We start from the raw sequence: 20,054 nt of genomic DNA, 5'->3' as shown, positions 1-20,054 counted from the left end.
AGAGAGAGAGAGAGAGAGAGAGAGAGAGAAGAGAAGAGAGAGAGAGAGAGAGAGAAGAGAAGAGAAGAGAAGAGAGAGAGAGAGAGAAGAGAAGAGAGAGAGAGAGAAGAGAAGAGAGAGAGAGAGAGAGAGAAGAGAAGAGAAGAGAGAGAGAGAGAGAGAAGAGAAGAGAGAGAGAGAGAGAAGAGAAGAGAGAGAGAGAGAGAGAGAGAAGAGAAGAGAGAGAGAGAGAGAGAAGAGAGAGAGAGAGAGAGAGAAGAGAAGAGAGAGAGAAGAGAAGAGAAGAGAGAGAGCGCAATAGAGAGAGAGAGAGAGAGAAGAGTTAACAAAGGAAGAGAGAGGGAGGAATGGAGTGATCGTTAAACGATGGATAGATTGGACATGTGATCTGGAAATAAAGAGTATGTTTACATTAAGTTGTACACATTCCTCAAAGAATGAATATTCGTAAGTTCCCCAAATAGAATGACAGAACAAACTAATCTAAAAAATGGCAAGAAACAAAACTTTCTAAAATGTATACCCTGTTAAACACTGAAGGAATTATAATGTAAAACTTGTTCAAAAGGTCCATACATGTATAAAATAGAGGGTTACAATTAGATTATATATCTTTGTTCTTGTGTTTAAGTGCAAGTTACACATATGTATTTGAGTATTTACTAATAATATTGATGTGGAAACTACCCTCAATATCTTTGAACATGTATCCATTCTCAGGCCCACTGCACATTATATGATCAGGGGCCCCTTTCACAAACTTGTCATCAGTGACAAATGACAGTTTTTGGTATAAGCTACAGAAATCCTTGCTTCTGATTGGTTATCAGCAGATATGTCACTAATTTTTTTTTTTCTTCATTTGTCAATGGAAAAGGGCTTTGTGAAACTGGTCCCAGATTGCAGTCCAATTTCAATGAAATCGCATTTGTATAAGATAAAGAAATGCTCATGAATGATATTATTCCAGATTAAGGATCTGACTCTAATAAATAATTGTAGTGAAGTACAAAAGTTGTAGTGAATGCCAAATTGCCTTCAAATTAAAGACAATCAAACAAATAACTTGATGCCACTTTTCAACTGGAATCCGATTTGGCATTTCCTCCTCACAAAGAAGCGTTTAATACCTTATAAATGTAATTTTTCTACTAGGACTATTTTCAATTAAAACTATGATTATGAGTTTACATTACATGAACATTACATGTAAATGTGTTCATATCAAAAGCTACTGCCTAATCTTCCAAACTGGATTGCAGAAGGATTAAGTGGGCTTTACCTATGTCATATATCGTGAAATACTTTCTTTGCTTCAATGAAATACTGTATGAAGGATACTTGCTTTAAAAAAAAAGAGAGAGTTTCCAAGTGATTCACCTTTGCTTGCCTCTGTTTTATCTCGAAAGAAATAATTTATATGCACATTTTGAAAACATTTTCTGCATCATAATCAAGATAGACAATTAATCCATGTAGACAATGACATGTCTCAGTCGAAGAATGCTTCAAGTCTTCTTCCAACAGTGAAACATTTACATGTTTAGATGTCATAATGTACATATAAAACAAGATAAAAGGTTTTCTATAAGTTATAATCATATGTACATATTCACATAATATATTTTCTTGCACTCTTGTTTCACTGAAATGTACTTGAATTTATTTAAACATGAACTTTCTTTGATATGCTCAAAGACCATACAGGAGCCTGTTTCACAAAGATCCTAAGTTGAACTTATCTTTAAGTTGGACTTAAAAGTTATGGTTAGCCATTAGCATCTTTGAAAACATTTTCTGAAAGTTATTTTAAAAGGCATTAAATGTCGATACAAATCATTCATATCTTCTATTATTAAGGAGATTTAATATTCTTGATGTGGAATTTATGAAAAGTCTAAAAAAGTTGAATTTTCGTTTTTGAATTTATATTATTCTAAGGCTACAAATGGCTCTCCATAATGTTTAAGTCCAACTTAGAGTTAAGTTTGACTTATGATCTTTGTGAAACACCCCCCAGATCAATCATACCACACAGTATATTTCTAGAACATGTGTCTTCCAGAGCCCATGCTCAAAAAACCTTACTAAGTGTTGTTGTGAACTAACTACAGTCAAACTCGCTTTAGTGACCACCTGCCTACAAAGACCACATTATACCTTTGATTAACGGTACTCTGTTTTTAAAATCTCATTTCAATTATCGCATTATTGTGAAGGATTCTTCTTACATATCCATACATGCATGAATGGTTGATTCAATATCTTAATATCTTGTTACATAAGTTTCCTAATCTGGATGAGATTAAGATGAGAATATCCCTGGTGTAGGTCATCAATCTTGGGAGCTTCTCGGTGGATATGACTGACCTCCATGTCATGTCATCTGCATATTAGGGTAAAAGCTAGATATCAGCGCTAAAGTATGGATGCTGTGTTGGAATTGATCACTTCTCGTTGGATGTCTCTTTATAATGTCCACTCAAAACAGTTCAAGAAGCATGTGAGTTTCATCTTTTGACTTGCATATCGCTGCCCCAGGACTGAAATGTTCAAGTGAACGTTTTTGTGTTAACAAACAGAGAGTTTGAACTCATGCCAAAGCAACACTGCTCCAGTATGGTCTTCTGAGCCCAAATGTTCAATCAAGGTCTATTCACTCTTCAGCTATTACACCATAACACGTTGAAACATCACAATAGGATGCTGAAACATTCAAGTGAACGCTATTGTGTTCTCAATCAGAGAGTCTGAACTCATGCCAAAGCAACACTGCTACATACACCATAACCATCCTCTGACTAACATTGTCGATAAAACTAAACAGAGCGATGTGAACAGCCTCGATGATTGTAATAACGTTCCATGGCTGTACGGTGTTATCGTTGTAAAGATCGCTGTGCTGGAATTGGTGGGAACGGCTTCGTTGCACTTGGAGCCCTCACAGCAAGATATACATTTCTGCAAAAGAACATGAATGAAATATGAGCCACTGGTTGTAATTAAAAACCTGCCGATCTAGGTTAATGGATGACTTCAATAAAGTTAAAGTTAAAGGAGAAGTCCACCGTTCTCTACAAGTAAAATGAATTATAGCCAACAAAAATAAATAAATTTTAAAAAAAATATTTAAAAAAAATATTTTCTTATCAAAGCATACAGAGAGTGCCACACACACAAAATCATAAAGTGCCTCATTGTGTTTGATCTTCTTGATTTAATAACTTAATATTTCTTTCTTAAATTTTCAGAACTCCGTAACAGATTACTCTCAAAGTTTCCCTACTCTATTTGCATCATTACTTTGTTATAATTCAATACATCTTTGATGGGGATGGTTTCCCCCTTGGTGAAGGTGTTAAGTCACAGCAGCTCACAGTGTTTGTAGTACGTTCTCTGTTATCTTGAATTTCATTAGCCTTACAATTATCTTCTTATTAATAGTGGGGTGAATTTATCCTTTTCTTCCCTTTGAATTATATTGATGAGATTCATTAAAGTAAAGCAGCCTACGTTGTTTTAGTGTACATTCTCCATAAAATATTTTGACTTTTAAAGGTTAAGACCAGTTATGGTCATGCGATTGCATTGTGAAAGAAACGTTGTGGAATCGATCAGAAAAGGTTGATCATCTAGCATCTAGCATCTGCAAGGTTCTGGAATCATCAAAATGATAAGAAATTTGGCCCATTCTTCGTAAAGTTACAAGCACTATACACAGAAAGATGTATATGGGACTACCCTATATCTCTCACAGACCATGAGAGAAACAAATTTACCAAATATATGAATTAGTAGGCGGTTTCCCGGCAAATTTTTAATCATCATGTATTAGTCAAAACATATTCTTTCACATGATTGGTAATGAGAGCTTCCATTTCATTTTTTGAAATTGGGGCGTTTCCAATACTGGTCTTTACCTTTAATGGCAAACAATCATTTTGGACATTGCTTCATCACAAATAGAGTTCTCTCCGACTTAAAGGCATCGTTTAACAATGTTAAATCTGAGATGCATTGCCCTACATGTTATCAGTGTCTGTGATATGGTGTAATATTGAAGCCCTAACATTTTTTTTCCCATACTCAATTTCCCCAATAGACTGTAGTGTTGTAAAGACCGTTTGGAATTTCCAATGATAAATATCTTGATAATCAGACAGGCGATCGGCTTGTAAAAGTCATGGGATTTCTGACTGACCTAAAGGTTTATAATTATGATTGCAGCATGAACTAAATCCAGGATTTTGTTTCAGAATCTGAGGCAATGTTACTGAGTCACTTCAATGAATGCCTTACCTTTGTGTCAAATTGTTGAGGAGTAAAATCCGAACAGCCCACAGAGTTTGGCGTACATTCTCCATTTGTAGCACACAGTTTATGAACTAAAACACTGTCTCCAGACAGGCTGTTGAGATGATGCTCGGTGTAACAGTACTTGGTACCTGTCAAAAGAATGGGGGAAAATAAATTAGAAAAACCTTGTAAATGTTTGTTTAAAGCCCCACTGCACTACTTATATCAACTTGCGCCCTCTATATAGCAAACAATGCCTGATTATGCAGTGCCTGTTGGTCCCCCATGATCCCTTATGTTAATTGAGAGCTGATTTGATGAGATAACCACGTATCATTGACCTTGCAGGGAAGTCTAATCCTCCTGGCCAAACTAGTGCAGACGGGCTTTAATATAAAGCAAAACCCTTGAGGCAGATTTGTTGAATCTTCAAAGCTTGTTTTCCCCTTTTACATTTGCTATGGTACTGGTATATCCACAAATGTAGGTATGGTTTTTCATACCCTATTGGGAATGGTAATTCAACCCGTGCTCAACATAATTGCTCTTTGGTTAAATACCTGTGTTAACCAAATTCTAAAGTTCATCCCTGGACCAAACACTAAACAATTACAGCTATATTGTATTAACCTTAATAATCATAAACATAAACCTAACACCGCAACCATAACCCAATGTCTTCAAAGAAATACAGCCCTACATGTATAAGGCCAGAGTAAATGTCGCTGGAACATAAATTTGGATTACTGTGATGATGATGATGATGATGATGATGATGATGATGATGATGATGATGATGATGATGATGATGATGATGATGATGATGATGGTGATGGTGGTGGTGGTGGTGGTGGTGGTGGTGGTGGTGGTGGTGGTGGTGGTGATGATGGTGATGATGATGGTGATGATGATGGTGATATGATGATGATGATGATGATGATGATGATGATGGTGATGATTTGTCAAATAAAGATGGTAAATCTACTTCAAATCAAAATTCAACTGGTCCTGATAATCCTAAAAAGAAACAAACCTTGAGGGCAGAATCCATCATATGCCTTGTCGTTACACTCCTGATTGGTCTTTCTGCTGTCACATGTAAAACACTTGATGGCATCAGGGAAAGGTGTCGCTGCAATCAAGAAAGAAACAAATAAAACAAAAGATAAATTAAATATCAACATCCAGGTGAATTTTCATTTAATGCGGCAAGGAATACTGACTTTCTTAATGAACATGCTTTGATAATATGCAAGGGGACATAAAATATAAGTGATATTTATAAGTATCAAACTAGACAATAATGTTATTTACAGCAACTTTGACAGATGAAAGATTTTTTTTTTCTTTTTCAATTGGAATGTGTTTTTGACAGCCCCAACAAGAATGAGAGAGAGAGAGAGAAAAGAAAACATAAGTTGGAAGAGATGATTAAAAGAATGAATGTACTTGAGCTCTGAAGTCTTCAGTATCACTTTTATACATGTCATTTCTACATAGACACATGAGCATGAATACACTGTATAAAGTAAATATTTCATTTACTTTAATTCATTCATTATCACATCCATGTAAGACCACATTTCTTCACACGGTTCTATACAATGCATAATTTCCCAATCTCAGAGACAGGGCAGGGAAAAAAATACATGGGCCCCCAAAAGTAAAAAAAGACCCCTTTAAAATGTGCATAGAGTTCAATACAAAACAAATTAAAGAGTGTAATTTTAATGCAAGCAAGCTTGAAAAGTACCCCCCCCCCCAATTATCTAAATATTTTTTTCCCTGCTCAGAATTAATGTACATGAGCTTGAATTTTCACAAGTTTATTTTTTCCCTGTATCCCTTCTGTCCATCTGAGGTCAACGAACTGCAAGTCACTAGCCTCTCACACAGGTCACTTTCTCTCGTCTTACTACTGACTGCTGCTCAATAGAGCTCCCATTCTCCCTCAAGTAACATCAATTTCTCCTTTCATGCTTCAATTCATTCATCTCTCTCTGGTAAGGTTCACACAGCAGTCTGTTAATCTTAAGTTTAGGCGACAGTTTTAAACTTCAAACTTGTTCAAAGTTATCTTATAGTTAGGGACCTTGTACAGGCACTCATGGTTATGAAACTGTATACAAGTATAGTTAAAAATACTACAGATCTTAAGGTTAGCAAAATAAGAACAAGCAGTTGGGGGGTCCTCACCTAAAGTTCTGCGGAGTGCGGACGGTAGAAATTAACTTCAAGATTACGGCACTTAATGTAGTTAACTAAAGTGACTGCCTATCCCCTCGTCGTTGTCAGTGGATCATTGTTTATAACTTCTGAGGTTTCAGAAATTTAATTTAAACCTACAGTAATCCTGTGTGAACATCTCTCTTCCTCCCAGTATGTATGATCTTTCAATGAAGCATGTCCATAGGGTTTATTCTTTCAAGATCAACTTTGAAATTCAACTGCAGTGGTTGTCATTCTATTCCTAGACTCATAAATTTAGAAAGTGACTTGAATATTTATGGGGAAAAGTATCCAATATCTCGGGAAGAAAATAGAAGGAATTCACGTTTATATCATGTATGGTGTATCAGTTCATATTCATGTACCTGTAGAGTAAGAGACTAGAGAGTGTGCAAGTCGATGCGAAAGACCTTTTTTTTTGGTTTACCCAAGCTATTTTTGGATTTACAAGTTTAAGAGTGACATTTTCCTGCAACAACTTTACTTTTTGATCAGTTGTTATTTTGATAGTCTTTACTGAGCTTTTCTTATCCTTTAGAGCTTTCTAACCCTAGAACTGCTTTGTATGAAAAAAACTAAGGAGAGAGATTAAAAATTAGGAAGTATCAGAAAAGGTAATCTAGGAAGTATGAAATGAAATATATCAATCTCATTTTGTTGGCAAATTCATCATCTACGGGGAATTTTCAAAACTGATATTAAGTACAAGTTTGCAGGAATTCATGGAGGTAGCTCTTGTCATCCAACATGCCATAAGAAATACCACCTGACCCTAATTAGACCCATGTGACTATACCACCTGACCCATGTGATCAATATAGCTTAACCCTTTTAACCCCAATCGTAACCTAACATGGCCCCCAATATCATGTTTTAAAGTCTCATCAATCAATAGTCTGACTGATACATGTACATGTATGCTATACTGAAGGCAGTACAATAATTGTCCAAATGAAGTAAAAAAATTAACCCCAATCATTATCAAACATGCCCCCCCCCCCCTGCCAAAATCAAGTACCGGTAGTATCTACAGTGTACACAACATAGAATCACCATTTTTTTCTTTCATGATATGACTCATAAATCAATATTTTAGAATGGCAGTCTGATTAATATGCTAATCAAAGCAGTCAAAATACTGTCAAAATGAAACTTAAACTTAACCACAAGAATTTAAAACCAAATATGATGCCCTAATATCACGTCTTAATGACTCATAAATCAATATTTTAGACTAAGAGACTGATTAATATGCTAATGAAGACAGTGAAATTATCATCAAAATGAAGTCTAACATTAACCTAATCATAATCCCATTTATCCCAATATCATAGTTAATAGACTAAGCAATCAATATTTGAGACTAACAGACTGATAAACATGCTAATGAAGGCAGTAAAATTGTTGTCTAAATGAAGTCTATCCTTCTCAATCTATTGGGCTTAAAATAGACATGTCATACAGAAGGCCATCATTTGTATCATTTTAGTAATCATGCTCTTTAGTGGCATTGACAAGTGTAATTATCTATCATCATTCAAAGGCTATTCTACTCATTATCCCCTTGAATCAATACCCAGGCCTATAACGCTGATGTTTTCCTCGAATCAGTTTCTTTTAAATAACGTCTCCTTGATGAAGAATGTACAAGTAGCTGAAGAATTTGGCACAATGTGAATGCATCCCTGAACCATTTATATGTAGATTAGGTTGGTTATACAGAGCGTCAAAGAAAAAACTGCACTGAGAATTATTGATGTTTTATCGTAACTGAATTACAATTATAATTAATGAATGACACATATTTGTTGAGCTTAGATCCTCTCCTGATCGAGGTGTCATATGACAGAGCAGAAAATGAACTTTCTGGAAATGTGATTTTCTCTTGGAAATTCAGATACTGTTTGCCAAATGACTTTTTGGTATCCTTTCTTCAAATTCGTTTTTATTCCCTCACGCATGAAATATGCATCATAATGAGTTGCATCAAATGAAAGAAGAGGATCTAAGCTTCATAAATATGTGTCATTTATTACTTATAATTACAATTAAGTTATGATAAAACATCAATAATTCTTGGTTTCGTTTTTCTGGGACGCACTGTATATGTGAATGCATCCCTGAACCATTTATATGTAGATGAGGTTGGTTACCGTTGGTTATGGGGCGGAGTTTGACTGGGGTCAAGGGTCACGGGTGAAGCAATGGTCCATGAACCTCACGTTACCCCCATCAATCACCCCCAAATTTAGATGGAATTTGTCAACATTTCCCAGAGAGAGAGATACATATATGTGCCTTGCATGACGGCAGAATGCAGATAAACATACATATCTTGATTGTAAAGTCCATGTTTGTGTAAGATGTACATGTACATGTATGTGAAGTGAGAAATGCTCTACAAGACAAATATTGTACTACTACTAGTCAAACATGGATGTCTACATGCTTCCGTTTGAGGGTTCTTGGTTTTAAGCAACCACAGGCATCAGAATTTTGTCAGCAATTTTTTTATATCAATTCAACCTTGATATGAACCTTATATCTTCTGTGAATAATTCATTAATTCTTCAAATAGATTGCCCTAAAATTGCAACATTTTCAGAGAATTCTATTTATGTGGAAGTGGGTAACCCTACTACAAAACACTTTACTCAATTGTCCCATTTTTATTTTTTTTTGAGGGGGAGGGGTGTAAATTGAACAATAACCACAGCCTAAACTTTTCTTATTTCAAAGATAATGTGCAATGATTGTACATCTTAAGTTTCCCTTGTACTTTCCTGATAGTGAAAGTCACACACTGTTATTCCATCTAGAGAGCTAGACATCAAAATGCCTGACTATCAATTTCAGAGGTGTGTTAGAACATTTACAGCGTGTCCACACACAAAACAATTTATCGCGAAACTCTATAACGATACGTCGTATAAAGAATCATCGTATAAATTCCAGGATGTCCACACACAAGAAACATCGTCACTAAAGAATCATCGTATAAAATGCCCCCTGTCCACACACAACATTTTCCGTGATTCTTTATAGAGTTTCGCGATAGTGATAAGAGGTCTGGTCTCATTTCGCTCGAGGTCACGTTAAGCCCCGCCCAGTTAGTTACACTAGTTACACTCCCCCAGGGGGTCCCCCTGTCCACACACAACATTTCCGTGATTAGGCGTGATTCTTTATTGAGTTTCAGTTCGAAACGATGCCCAAACCTGCGTTTCGTTAGACTAGTTTCGTTATACGACGTATCGTTAGTGAGCGTCCACACCTACAATTTTGGTCGTAAAACTATCGCGAAACGGTATAGCTAATCATGATTAGTCACGGAAAATGTTGTGTGTGGACAGGGGGAGAGTTACCAAACTCCATGGTTAGAGCACGAGAGGAAGAACCTCCATCACACAACATCCCTGTATTTTGATAGAGGTTGGGTCACTCCAAACAAGCTGTATGCGGGTTGGGCGAGGAGGAGGAGAAGGAGGAGGAGGGTTAGGAGCACATTTTAGCCTGGAAGATTTGTTAATCCACCGATGACAGATGGCGGTCATGTTAGATCACACCATCTGGTGTCTAAGGGAGTGTGAAACACAACCAATGTCTTGACCTTGATGGGGTAAGATCTAGGGATCTCCTTGGTAGAGGTGAGCTTCAAAAGGGAACTTTATAGTCTCCTTCAGTCAGCCTTACCATATACATGTACATGTATGTCCATGGTGGATAAAATTGGAAGAAAAGAGTCCAACATGTACACATAGGGCCTACCCCTCTCTTAAACGAATAAATTGTACTTCCATCTACCCTCCTATACCCAACTTAAAGCCCCACTGCACTACCTGCTCCCTTTAGATATAAAACAATACCTAAGCGGTGCCTGTTGGTCCCCAATGATCTTCTTTTTCTTATGTTAATTGAGAGCTGAGTTGATGAGATAACCACCTGTCAGTGACCACACTGGGTGGTCTAATCTCCCCTGGCCAAACTAGTACAGACAGGCTTTAAAAGGAATTTAGGAGGTTTAGGGGCTACATGTATATGTACATGTAACAATGTACACGTACTGTACATGTATACCTATCTCTTTGCAGATGAGAAGGAACATGTTCTGACTTTGGAAAGAGTCATTTTGTTGACTCAAAACTTAAATATATGTTCAATTGATTTTCCCATGGGATGGGGGCTTTAAAAAAAATACAAGCAATGTCATAACCTTGATGGCTTAGGGTCTCAAGATCTAGGGATCACCTGGGAAAGGTAGAATTTTAGTCTCCTTTAGTTTAGGGCATGAAAGGGTAGAAGTGGGTCATGTTATGAACCCCTTGCTTAGATTTCTACTTCTATAGTTCTAGGTTGAATTCACCCCTCCCCCTCCTCTTCACCAAATAAAAAGGAAATGAGGAGGGAGGGAGGGGGGGGGGGGAGGCCTCTGTTTTGTTTTCAGACAAAGTAATACAAAAAGAGGGAAATACGATTCCTAAAGTCAAGAAGTACACTTTAGTAACAGGAGGTACTTCAAAGGCAGGAAGATATGTTCAACATGAAATTTCCCTATTCCAAAAAGTTCTTTTTGTGATGAATGTGAAGTAATTATGATGCAGCATGAAATATATCGCAAATCCAGACCACTCCTCAATTTAGTAAACATTTCAGATGGTAGGGGTACTTGGTTAAAGCCTAAGAAGGTACATGTACATGTATTACTGAATTTACATACGGAGGACTAGATCAGTCATCCTATCACTCAGTCCAAAGAAAATTGTACCTGACATTCCTCTACTGTTTTACGTCAGCCAGAGGTGATGAACGAAGGAGGAAGGATGGGATATTTTCATTCTCTTCTCACATTTCATGATCAGTTTTAAAAAAAATCTCTTCCCCAATATCCACCGTTCTCCTCTACGGATCAGGACATTCACCAGTATCCCGGAATGTCTAAGCTAGCTACAATGTACGGGTTGTACATATTCCAGTCTTTTAGGGTATTTCTTACAATGGTAAAATAAGATTACCGGTATTGTAAGGAAGACTTTTCTTCCAACACAAAATGATAATTTGTCTGTTTCTAGCGGGACAGTCCTTTCCATCATTATTAAAGCATGCATATATTCTCATCAGAAGCGAGATAGGAAATGGGACAAACCTTTGTAAAAATCATGGAAATAATAAGCGGTCAGTTAGTCTAGCTGTTACATGAATTTCATCAGCTTTTCAGGCTCAGTGTTAATGCATTAGGTGACAGATATACTAATATACAGACCAGAGATAGGACTGCTAGTACTGCACAGAACCTTCTCTGCCGGGCTAGTAGGTAATCCACCGAGATAAGTAAACTATTTTTTCAGCTTTGCTTCTATAAACCATATAAAGGCTATGCCATTAGGCCCTACATGGATGCCTTCTCTGGTGATGTACAGATCAATGGTGCTAGGGCTGGGGGTATGGATGCGTTTGTGCTGACCCTGAAGAAAAAAAATCTTTGAACTTAACTACGGTACATTTATACGTTTATGCACACTTTGCCCTCTGGCTAAGCTTAATTTTTTTAATTAAAACGATTGATCTCTTTCTCTGTACCTTTGTATTGTTTTTATTAAGAAGTCAAAGGTACTTATGGTCTTAATTATGCCTAGTTTAAATATTAAAGGTAACTTTAAGGTAATAAATAATATTATTATTATTATCATCAATTTATGTGTGTGCTTTTTAATGGGAAGGGGTAGATATTTATACAATGTTCCTCATACCCCTAACAATTAAAAAAGGACACTAGCTTTGAAGCCTTACATATCCTGTGAGAAGTGGTAATTTTCAAAGTACATTCATTTTCATAAATCTTGCCCTATATGCTTGGCAACTGAGAAATTAAAAAATCACACAAAAAATGTAGTTGCACCTTAAATTTACTCTATGCAATTTGTAAGGTGCCAAAGGATAATTTTTATAACATGAATGAGCATTCGTGAAGCATTCGAGTATAGCATCACATTTGATCTTTACACACCAAAACAATCCCCTATTCAAAGGTCTCGATATCTCATCAAACTGATCATTACAGGCAGGAAATTAGAAGGGATCTCTGAAGAGCCACACATCCCCTCATCCTCACGCCCATCCTTCAAAGTAAAAAAGGGGGCTACAGAATATGTAAATCAGATGTACACTGGGAGTTTATCTAATAAAGTCCGGCCATACAAGCAAAATTATAAAATGTGAAAGAGACCTACAGTTGTAGCTACACCTCATCATTCTTAAACCTGTTCATGCTCCTCAAAATTCTCAGACCAGCATTCATGGACACCTATGTATCAAGATAGTAACATAAATATCGGATGTCAGAGACCCTATTTACACTGAGAATTCTTCTTGAATTTCGTCCAGAATCTTTGAATCTTCTTGAATTTAATTGTACACAATAGGACCCTATCATTTCATGGTCCTCTACCTGGAGTGGTTGGGTTAAGAGATAAACCTTGAATGTCTTTGACTTTATTTCAACTTTAGTTTTCTTTTTCTTATAATCCAAGCAACTACAAGGGTACAATGTGAATGGGACCACTATCTCTTCTCAGTTGCATTCCCCACATACTCTCATGCATGCATTCATGCTATAGTCTTAGCAGATAAAGACTGAACGTCTTTGATCCCTTTCACATGATTTAAAAGCATGAATGAAAATGTGAACAGATCCCAAATCTCTTCTCTAACTGATTTACAATCCTTTAACGTTTTCAGAGCAGCATTCATCAATGAGCCAGGGAGTTTTGTGAAGGAACATGGATTTATTACTGACTCCATAATTGATAGGAGATAAATTAACGACGTTCTATGACCCCTTCACATTGAGGTTTTATTCAGTGAAGCAAAAGGGTGAATCACGAATGGGACACTAATTTCTTCTCAAACCAAATAGCAATCCTCTCACATTTTAAGAACTGCATCCATCAGTGAGCTAGTCATGTATTGAGTTTTGTGAAAAAACAAAATATCAGACTCCATCACTGATAGGAGATAAAAATAGGAACTGTCTCTGACCCCATTCACAATGAGGTTTTACTCATAGAACTTAGAAGCACAAGAGTGAAGCACAAGAGCAAAACACGAATGGGGCCACCATTCTTGTCAAACTAATTCGCAATCCTCTAACGTTTTCAGAGCGGCATTGATGGTCACCCAGGGAGCCTAATATCGGATGTCATATATTTATGACTTGTGGGCTAGACTGGACTCTGGTTACCAAACCCTGGGCCTGGTATATAAATCCTTATCAGCTGGCTACGGGCTAGAAATTCCTCTGAGATTGACAGACCGACCACAGTCAAGTTTACAGATAGTTTAAAAAAATCACTCTTGAAGGGAAAGTCCAAAACTGGTATCCAAGCATTATCACCATCACCATCACCATCATCGTCAGTATTACAACTACATGTAGTTCAAGACAATTTCTTTACTGCCATCATAAGAGAAGATGAGAGAGAGTGGTGAATTGAATAGTGGGGGTGCAAGTACCATCATCATCACCATCATCGTCATTCTTACAACTATTTCAAGACAATATCTTTACTGGCATCATAAGAGAAGATAAGAGGTGGATTGAATAATAAGGGGGGGGGGGGTGCAAGTATCATCTTCACCATCATTCTTACAACTATTCTATGACAATATACTTACTGTCATCATAAGAGAAGATGAGAGGTGGATCCGTGGGTAGACCATGAAGGCTAATGATACCCAGGAAGAAGATGACCAATGACAACCAGTGAATGTGACCAGCCGCACACGCTAGGAGCGTAGGTGGGAGCATGATGGGAAGGATTTACCCCCTCGCTGGGTGGCGAGTCAGGTTGTATGGAGGATGGGAAGATTCAGTCTGAGGTATTTGAAGACAAAATGAAATAAATTGTTAAAAGTTAAATAGCACCCATGTAAGTTACATTTAAGTACATAATTATGTAAGCATATGAAATAATCTTCTTTTAAAGAAATCTGTTTAAATTTATGTACCTGTATGTATCTTGATTCTGGCACATTATACAATACAAACAATGTAACTCATATCCTTCCCTGTATGAACCTTGTGCATTTGTATTATTTGTACCATTCAATAGAATGTTTTTATGTTATTTTATAAGAATAATCCACCTATCTTCTAAGCAGAATCATTGCAATATCTAAATTTAGATTGCTAACCAAAAAGGCTTATGAAAAAATTTGAAAATTCTTAGGCGCGATAGCTCAGTCGGTAGAGCAGTGGTCTCGTAATCGGGTGACCCGGGTTCAAAACCAAGGTGGTGCACTAGTGCCCTTTGGTAAGGAATTAATCATCATTACCAGGTCCCTCGGAGAGGACCTACATGTAAACCCGTCGGCCGTCTGGTTGCTTACTTACAGGCATTTATGCTTTCTTAGCAGTCAGGTAAAATAACCACCACCACACAAAAACAATTTACTTAACATCTATATGGTGTACAGTTACAAGTCTACTTGCAAGCACTATCTACATGTACAGTGAAGAACTTATTGACTTTTTTCAATAACTTTGCCATATAATTAGGTTGCAATTCTTGGTCCCAATGTTAATAAAATGAGTTTGCACCGTGTCAGATTGATTTTGTAGTAATACAAGGCTAGTTAAGCTAGACTCACAGTGATCTGCCAGTTGCTGGATGTTATGGAAGCACCTCTACGATGGTGTTGTGACATACATCTTGCCTTGGTAGAAGGTAATTATACTGTAGCAGTCAATATCTGTATGAAGAAAACAAATGCATGGAGATATTGATTAAATCATGAGGAAAATACAAATTATGTACTGCATGTATAATGGGATATATATCATGTTGTGATGAAATGTCTGTTGAAATATTAGCGCTCTTGATAAGTCTATTATAATTATTAAAGGGCAGGTCCAAGCTATTTGGATTGTGACGTACGGGACATTTAGAGACTTTAAACAAGAAATAACAACAGATGAAATTATTTTTATGGCTATCTTTTGGTATGAGTCTGTGGCTATTATGGGCTAGTTCATTTGTGGAAAGTTTTAGTTCTGACCAATTTTTTAATTAATTTTAAATGTAATTAATGTGCTGCGTGACGTACGGGACCACAGCGTCCCGTACGTCACGCCATTCTGATATCAATAAAAGGAGCTCACCACATCAAAATATGTGATTTCCTTAGGCAAATTGGCATCATTTACAATAACGTAATTAACGGTGTATTGACCGCACCGTTTTGCGCCGAAAAAAATTCAAAGTCAAAATTTTTTTTTTTTTTTTTTTTTTAAAGTTGCGATTTATGCGCCTCCATCTGACGCTATGCCTGGCACTGTCTCCCAGCTCAGTAATCGGTGTGTTGACTCACCACTCGGAAACTAGAACAACACTCAAATTTGTCTGTCATCTTGGTTTGAAAGTAATCTTTCTGATAGATTTCAATATGTAGTTTATAATAATAATTTCTCCTAATTTTTCTTCTATTACTTGGCGTACCACAAGGTTCTATCCTAGGTCCTCTACTGTTTTTTAAGTCTGCAAAAAAAAAAAAAAAAAAGGGCAAAAAAGAAGGGTGCGGTTAATACACGAGGGCAGTTTATACAACGTTAATTACGGTACATATTTATAAAAAATAACATGATTCAAAAATGTTGAAAAAATTTCAAAGACTCATGAAATCATAGCAGAGTTAGTATAAAAATGATATGAAATATTTCATCAAACAACAATCTTCCATTAACAGTAGCTGTCAGGTTATGATGTTACCAATTAAACATGTTTGACTATATTAGGCTTGTTTAAAGCAATCAATGATTTGGTAAGTTGGTAATAATATTACACTGCATAAACTCAAAATATAATATAAAACAGCTTTTCAGATTAAATGAGAGGAATGCATGAAAAAACAACGCTGCAAAACCATCTGAAAGAAGCAACACCCAATTGAGTGTATACATGCACTCTGACAACAACTATCACACGAGGCATATAGTACGACAACATCACAGCATTAAAAATCATTGTAAACACACAGGCGCAGGTGTACACCAGCATTGAAAAGTCCTACCAGACAGCAATACAGCACTAAGATAACATCCACCGACAATAGTCGCACATTGACAACGCCATCCCTAATACAACCGCAATCGGACAAGAATAGATTCCATTATTAGTTCTCAGCGTCACATTTATCGCATCATTCACGGTCCCTTAAACCCAAATTATTTCCCCTCCTTCCCTCATTATTGGTCCTGCGCCACGGGGGTAATTTATGATTGTTGTTATTATCAGGTATTCTTTCGTCACTCAAAAGGGCTCGTCTTTGTGCCTCAAGGTTGTCGTTTTCCGGCTAATTTAGTACGACCATTGGTTAGGTGTGAAGAAGCATGTCTGCGCGGCTGGTGGGCTTATATTACACATACATGTATACAACCAAAGTGATAACAGAGAAGTCGTCAGAATAATAATGTAAACAAATTGCTTTTTTTGCTAAATGGAATTGCCATTTTATATCTTTGTCACTATCATGTCACCTATAATTTGAAGGACATCTTGAAATCTACACTTATGGTCACAAAATCATGAGCAAAACCAACTTACAATAAGCGATCAAGCAACTTCAAGACTACATATTGATGGTATGCGCTCAAAAAGTTGTAGTATAACACTTCCATGGTGGAAACTAAAGATTAAAGACTACTGAAATTTTAAATCATAAAAATTGCCTTCTTCGCCAACTGTAAATCTACTTTCAACGAATACATTTGTAACAATTTTACTTTAAAGATGGTTCCTTTGTTGATTTTTCTACACCTTATCAGTCTACATCATTTACTTATCAGCTTACTCAAGCCATTAGCAACCTCCTTTACATTACATTAATCTCCTTTACATGCAGGGTCAGTGAGTAAATCACTCTGTTTTTATCAGCTCGCTGGGTTGATAAGGAGGGATATTCCAACGATTCAAATCATGTACCATAGATAAAAAGAATGCTTGACATGCCTGGCTTGGTGCGCATCAAGATTGGTATGAATGAATGAATGAAACATACAGTATGGTTATGGATGACATGACCCCGATGTATTCTATGGCCTACCAATCACAAGAGGAGGAAATAGACAGAAACTATGTGCATACAACTTTTGTTCATGTACCTAAATGTGCATGTACCGGTAGGCTAAGCTACTGTGGCGGACTATTGAGACTGATAGCATATAATACAGATTACGATGGGCTCATTTATCATAGATATATTCACAATTTGGTTACCTAAATACTGAAAAATTACACACAATAATACAATTCATGAAAATGACAGCTTATATTATCTCTTCATGTCTTTTCGTGTAGTCTTGATTCTTTAAATAATGAAGGTACTGTATATTTAGGCCATTTCCCAGTTTTACAAAGGAATTTGTAAGTACCAGTATAATGATCACACATGTATTTTTAGATGAAATTATACATCTGTCAACATTTTAGCCTTTTCATGTACATATCGTCGCTGTTTTCACGAAGTGACGGTAGTGAAAAAAAATTGCATTCACTTTGCGTTACGATTTTCCTCACTACCGTCACTTCGTGAAAACGACGATATAAAGAACAACAATGTATTTTTTGTCTTTTTTAAAGAAAAAGTAACATATACTGTAAAGACAACTAAATATATCATTCGGAACAAAGAAGCATAAGTAGCCAACATCGTATTCAGACCTACATTTGTACCGTATATACAGCTAATTATCCATAATGGGAGACAGCACAAAAAGCTGAAATCTAGCTCGAGTATCATAAACAGGGACGGTAACTTAGCATGTTTGCTTCCATTACCCTGTGGGTAATTGGAAGATCCTTTCTTCCTATTGACTGCTTCAAGCTCACTCCATCCAGCCAAGCTCAGACACGGCGACACATAAATCATGATCAAACAATCTCTTCATGAGAGAGATATTATTATGTGCACATAACTCGATCATGCACTGTTCAGGTTCGCACTGACTGAAAAAGCAATGTATTGTGATTCTTTTTACGTGCTTAGCGCATGATGAACTTCTGAATGAAACGCTTAAATGGGGAAATAAATATTGGTGCATGTAAGTACCCTTTTTTCAAATTGATGTACTTTGTATTCATCATGGCATAGTTTCCATGTAATGAAGTTAATGAACATGTCATAAAAATGGATTTGGGAAAGCAAACTTAGCCAAGTGCTTCTGAACTTCATTTATTGTTACCTTAAAAGCTTTCACTACATCATGGTTGCAGAGGGAGTGATAGAAGGAGACTTTAAAGGTAATACAAAGTTTTGGGAAATTTTGAAAATCGGGTGGATAGTGATTCTTTACAATTTTGATATATGTGGATGCCCCTGTGGATGTATTATAAGCACTAGAAGATTAAGCCCCTAAAACGCTTTTGCTTTGAAGATAAGTTGAATATAACAATTTACCGGTGCTCCCGGTAAATTTTGATAAATTTCAAATAGCGCCTATGGTCGTACAATGGTATCTGCGACCATGAAAATCTCAGAATATGTAGTTGTGATATATAATTTCCAAACGGGAATAGCTAATCAGTCGATTTTAGTCAAGAAAATTGTTTATAGCTTAATTAATATATTGACCTTCAGAGGGAGCTATACAACACAAAGAGTTAATTTTTCACAATTTCATAACTTTAGACACGATTTCAACCGCGACAACGATCACTCAATATTGTAGGATTGCATATGCTTCCAATATGTTCATTTGAACCAAATTCATGACCACATACTAAAACCTTGTATTACCTTTAAATAGTAAATACCGTGGAAAAGAATTATCAAAATGCCAACATTCATCTCGAGGAAGATCAGGATAGAACATGGATACCTGTGACAGTAGAAATAGTACAGTCAAACCTGTCTATTAATAAAGCCACCCAAGAAACGAACATGCATAAAGTGGCCACAGTAGGCAGGTTGCCTTTCTAGACAGGTTTTACAATATACATTTATCTCTTGACGGAGACAAAGTGCATGGTCACTGTAGACAGGTAACCTTTAAAGAAAGGTGGCTACTATAAATCCATGGAAAGAAGGAGGCAAAGCAATTGAACTTTCTGAAGAGGAAATAAAACCCTTACCTAAATTGTGTGAGAGTAAACATGTGGCAACAAAGTCTCCCAGGAATGAAAATTCCAAATGCAACGGAACTTAGGATGAAGAACCAGCTGAAAAATGCTTGCCACAAAACTGTAGGTATACCTTCAGGATATAGCTTTCCTTATGTCCTCACAGGGCAAGAATTATTTCACTAATGCTCTCCTCTCCTCTTCTACTGCATCACTCATTCACAACATATTGAGGCTTTCTAACATGCACATGGTCTATTCATTCACACACTGCCTTTCACATCTAATAATCCTGTTCTTACAAAACAGGAGCTGCATGTTGCAAAGATCAAAGAAAATCCTGCAAAGCACATAAACCATCCCAAGCACAATAAACCCCTAAACCGATAATTCCTCCCCCTCATTGTCCCAAGGAAG

At 36.6% G+C, this 20,054-nt stretch overlaps 1 protein-coding gene across 2 annotated transcripts in view; it reads right to left on the bottom strand.

The window, feature by feature from the left end:
- Positions 1 to 1,629: 1,629 nt before the first annotated feature.
- LOC105442235 (ly6/PLAUR domain-containing protein 6-like) overlaps positions 1,630 to 20,054 on the bottom strand; it is a 44,059-nt gene continuing 25,634 nt past the window's right edge. The window contains exons 1-6 of one of the 2 annotated variants that reach the window (XM_030990843.1): positions 19,650 to 19,845; positions 15,172 to 15,273; positions 14,197 to 14,395; positions 5,330 to 5,428; positions 4,300 to 4,445; positions 1,630 to 2,961 (exon numbers count right to left, since the gene is read on the bottom strand). In XM_030990843.1, coding sequence (XP_030846703.1) covers positions 2,776 to 2,961; positions 4,300 to 4,445; positions 5,330 to 5,428; positions 14,197 to 14,329 — 564 coding nt within the window. In that variant the 5' untranslated portion in view covers positions 14,330 to 14,395; positions 15,172 to 15,273; positions 19,650 to 19,845 and the 3' untranslated portion in view covers positions 1,630 to 2,775. Of the gene's footprint in view, positions 2,962 to 4,299; positions 4,446 to 5,329; positions 5,429 to 14,196; positions 14,396 to 15,171; positions 15,274 to 19,649; positions 19,846 to 20,054 lie in introns of those variants that run through there. The other variant, XM_030990842.1, reaches the window with a different exon arrangement.

This window comes from Strongylocentrotus purpuratus, unplaced genomic scaffold, assembly GCF_000002235.5.
Source record: "Strongylocentrotus purpuratus isolate Spur 01 unplaced genomic scaffold, Spur_5.0 spur5_scaffold_19, whole genome shotgun sequence".
NCBI lineage: Eukaryota > Metazoa > Echinodermata > Echinoidea > Camarodonta > Strongylocentrotidae > Strongylocentrotus > Strongylocentrotus purpuratus.
This window is presented reverse-complemented; position numbering and strand designations above follow the sequence as displayed.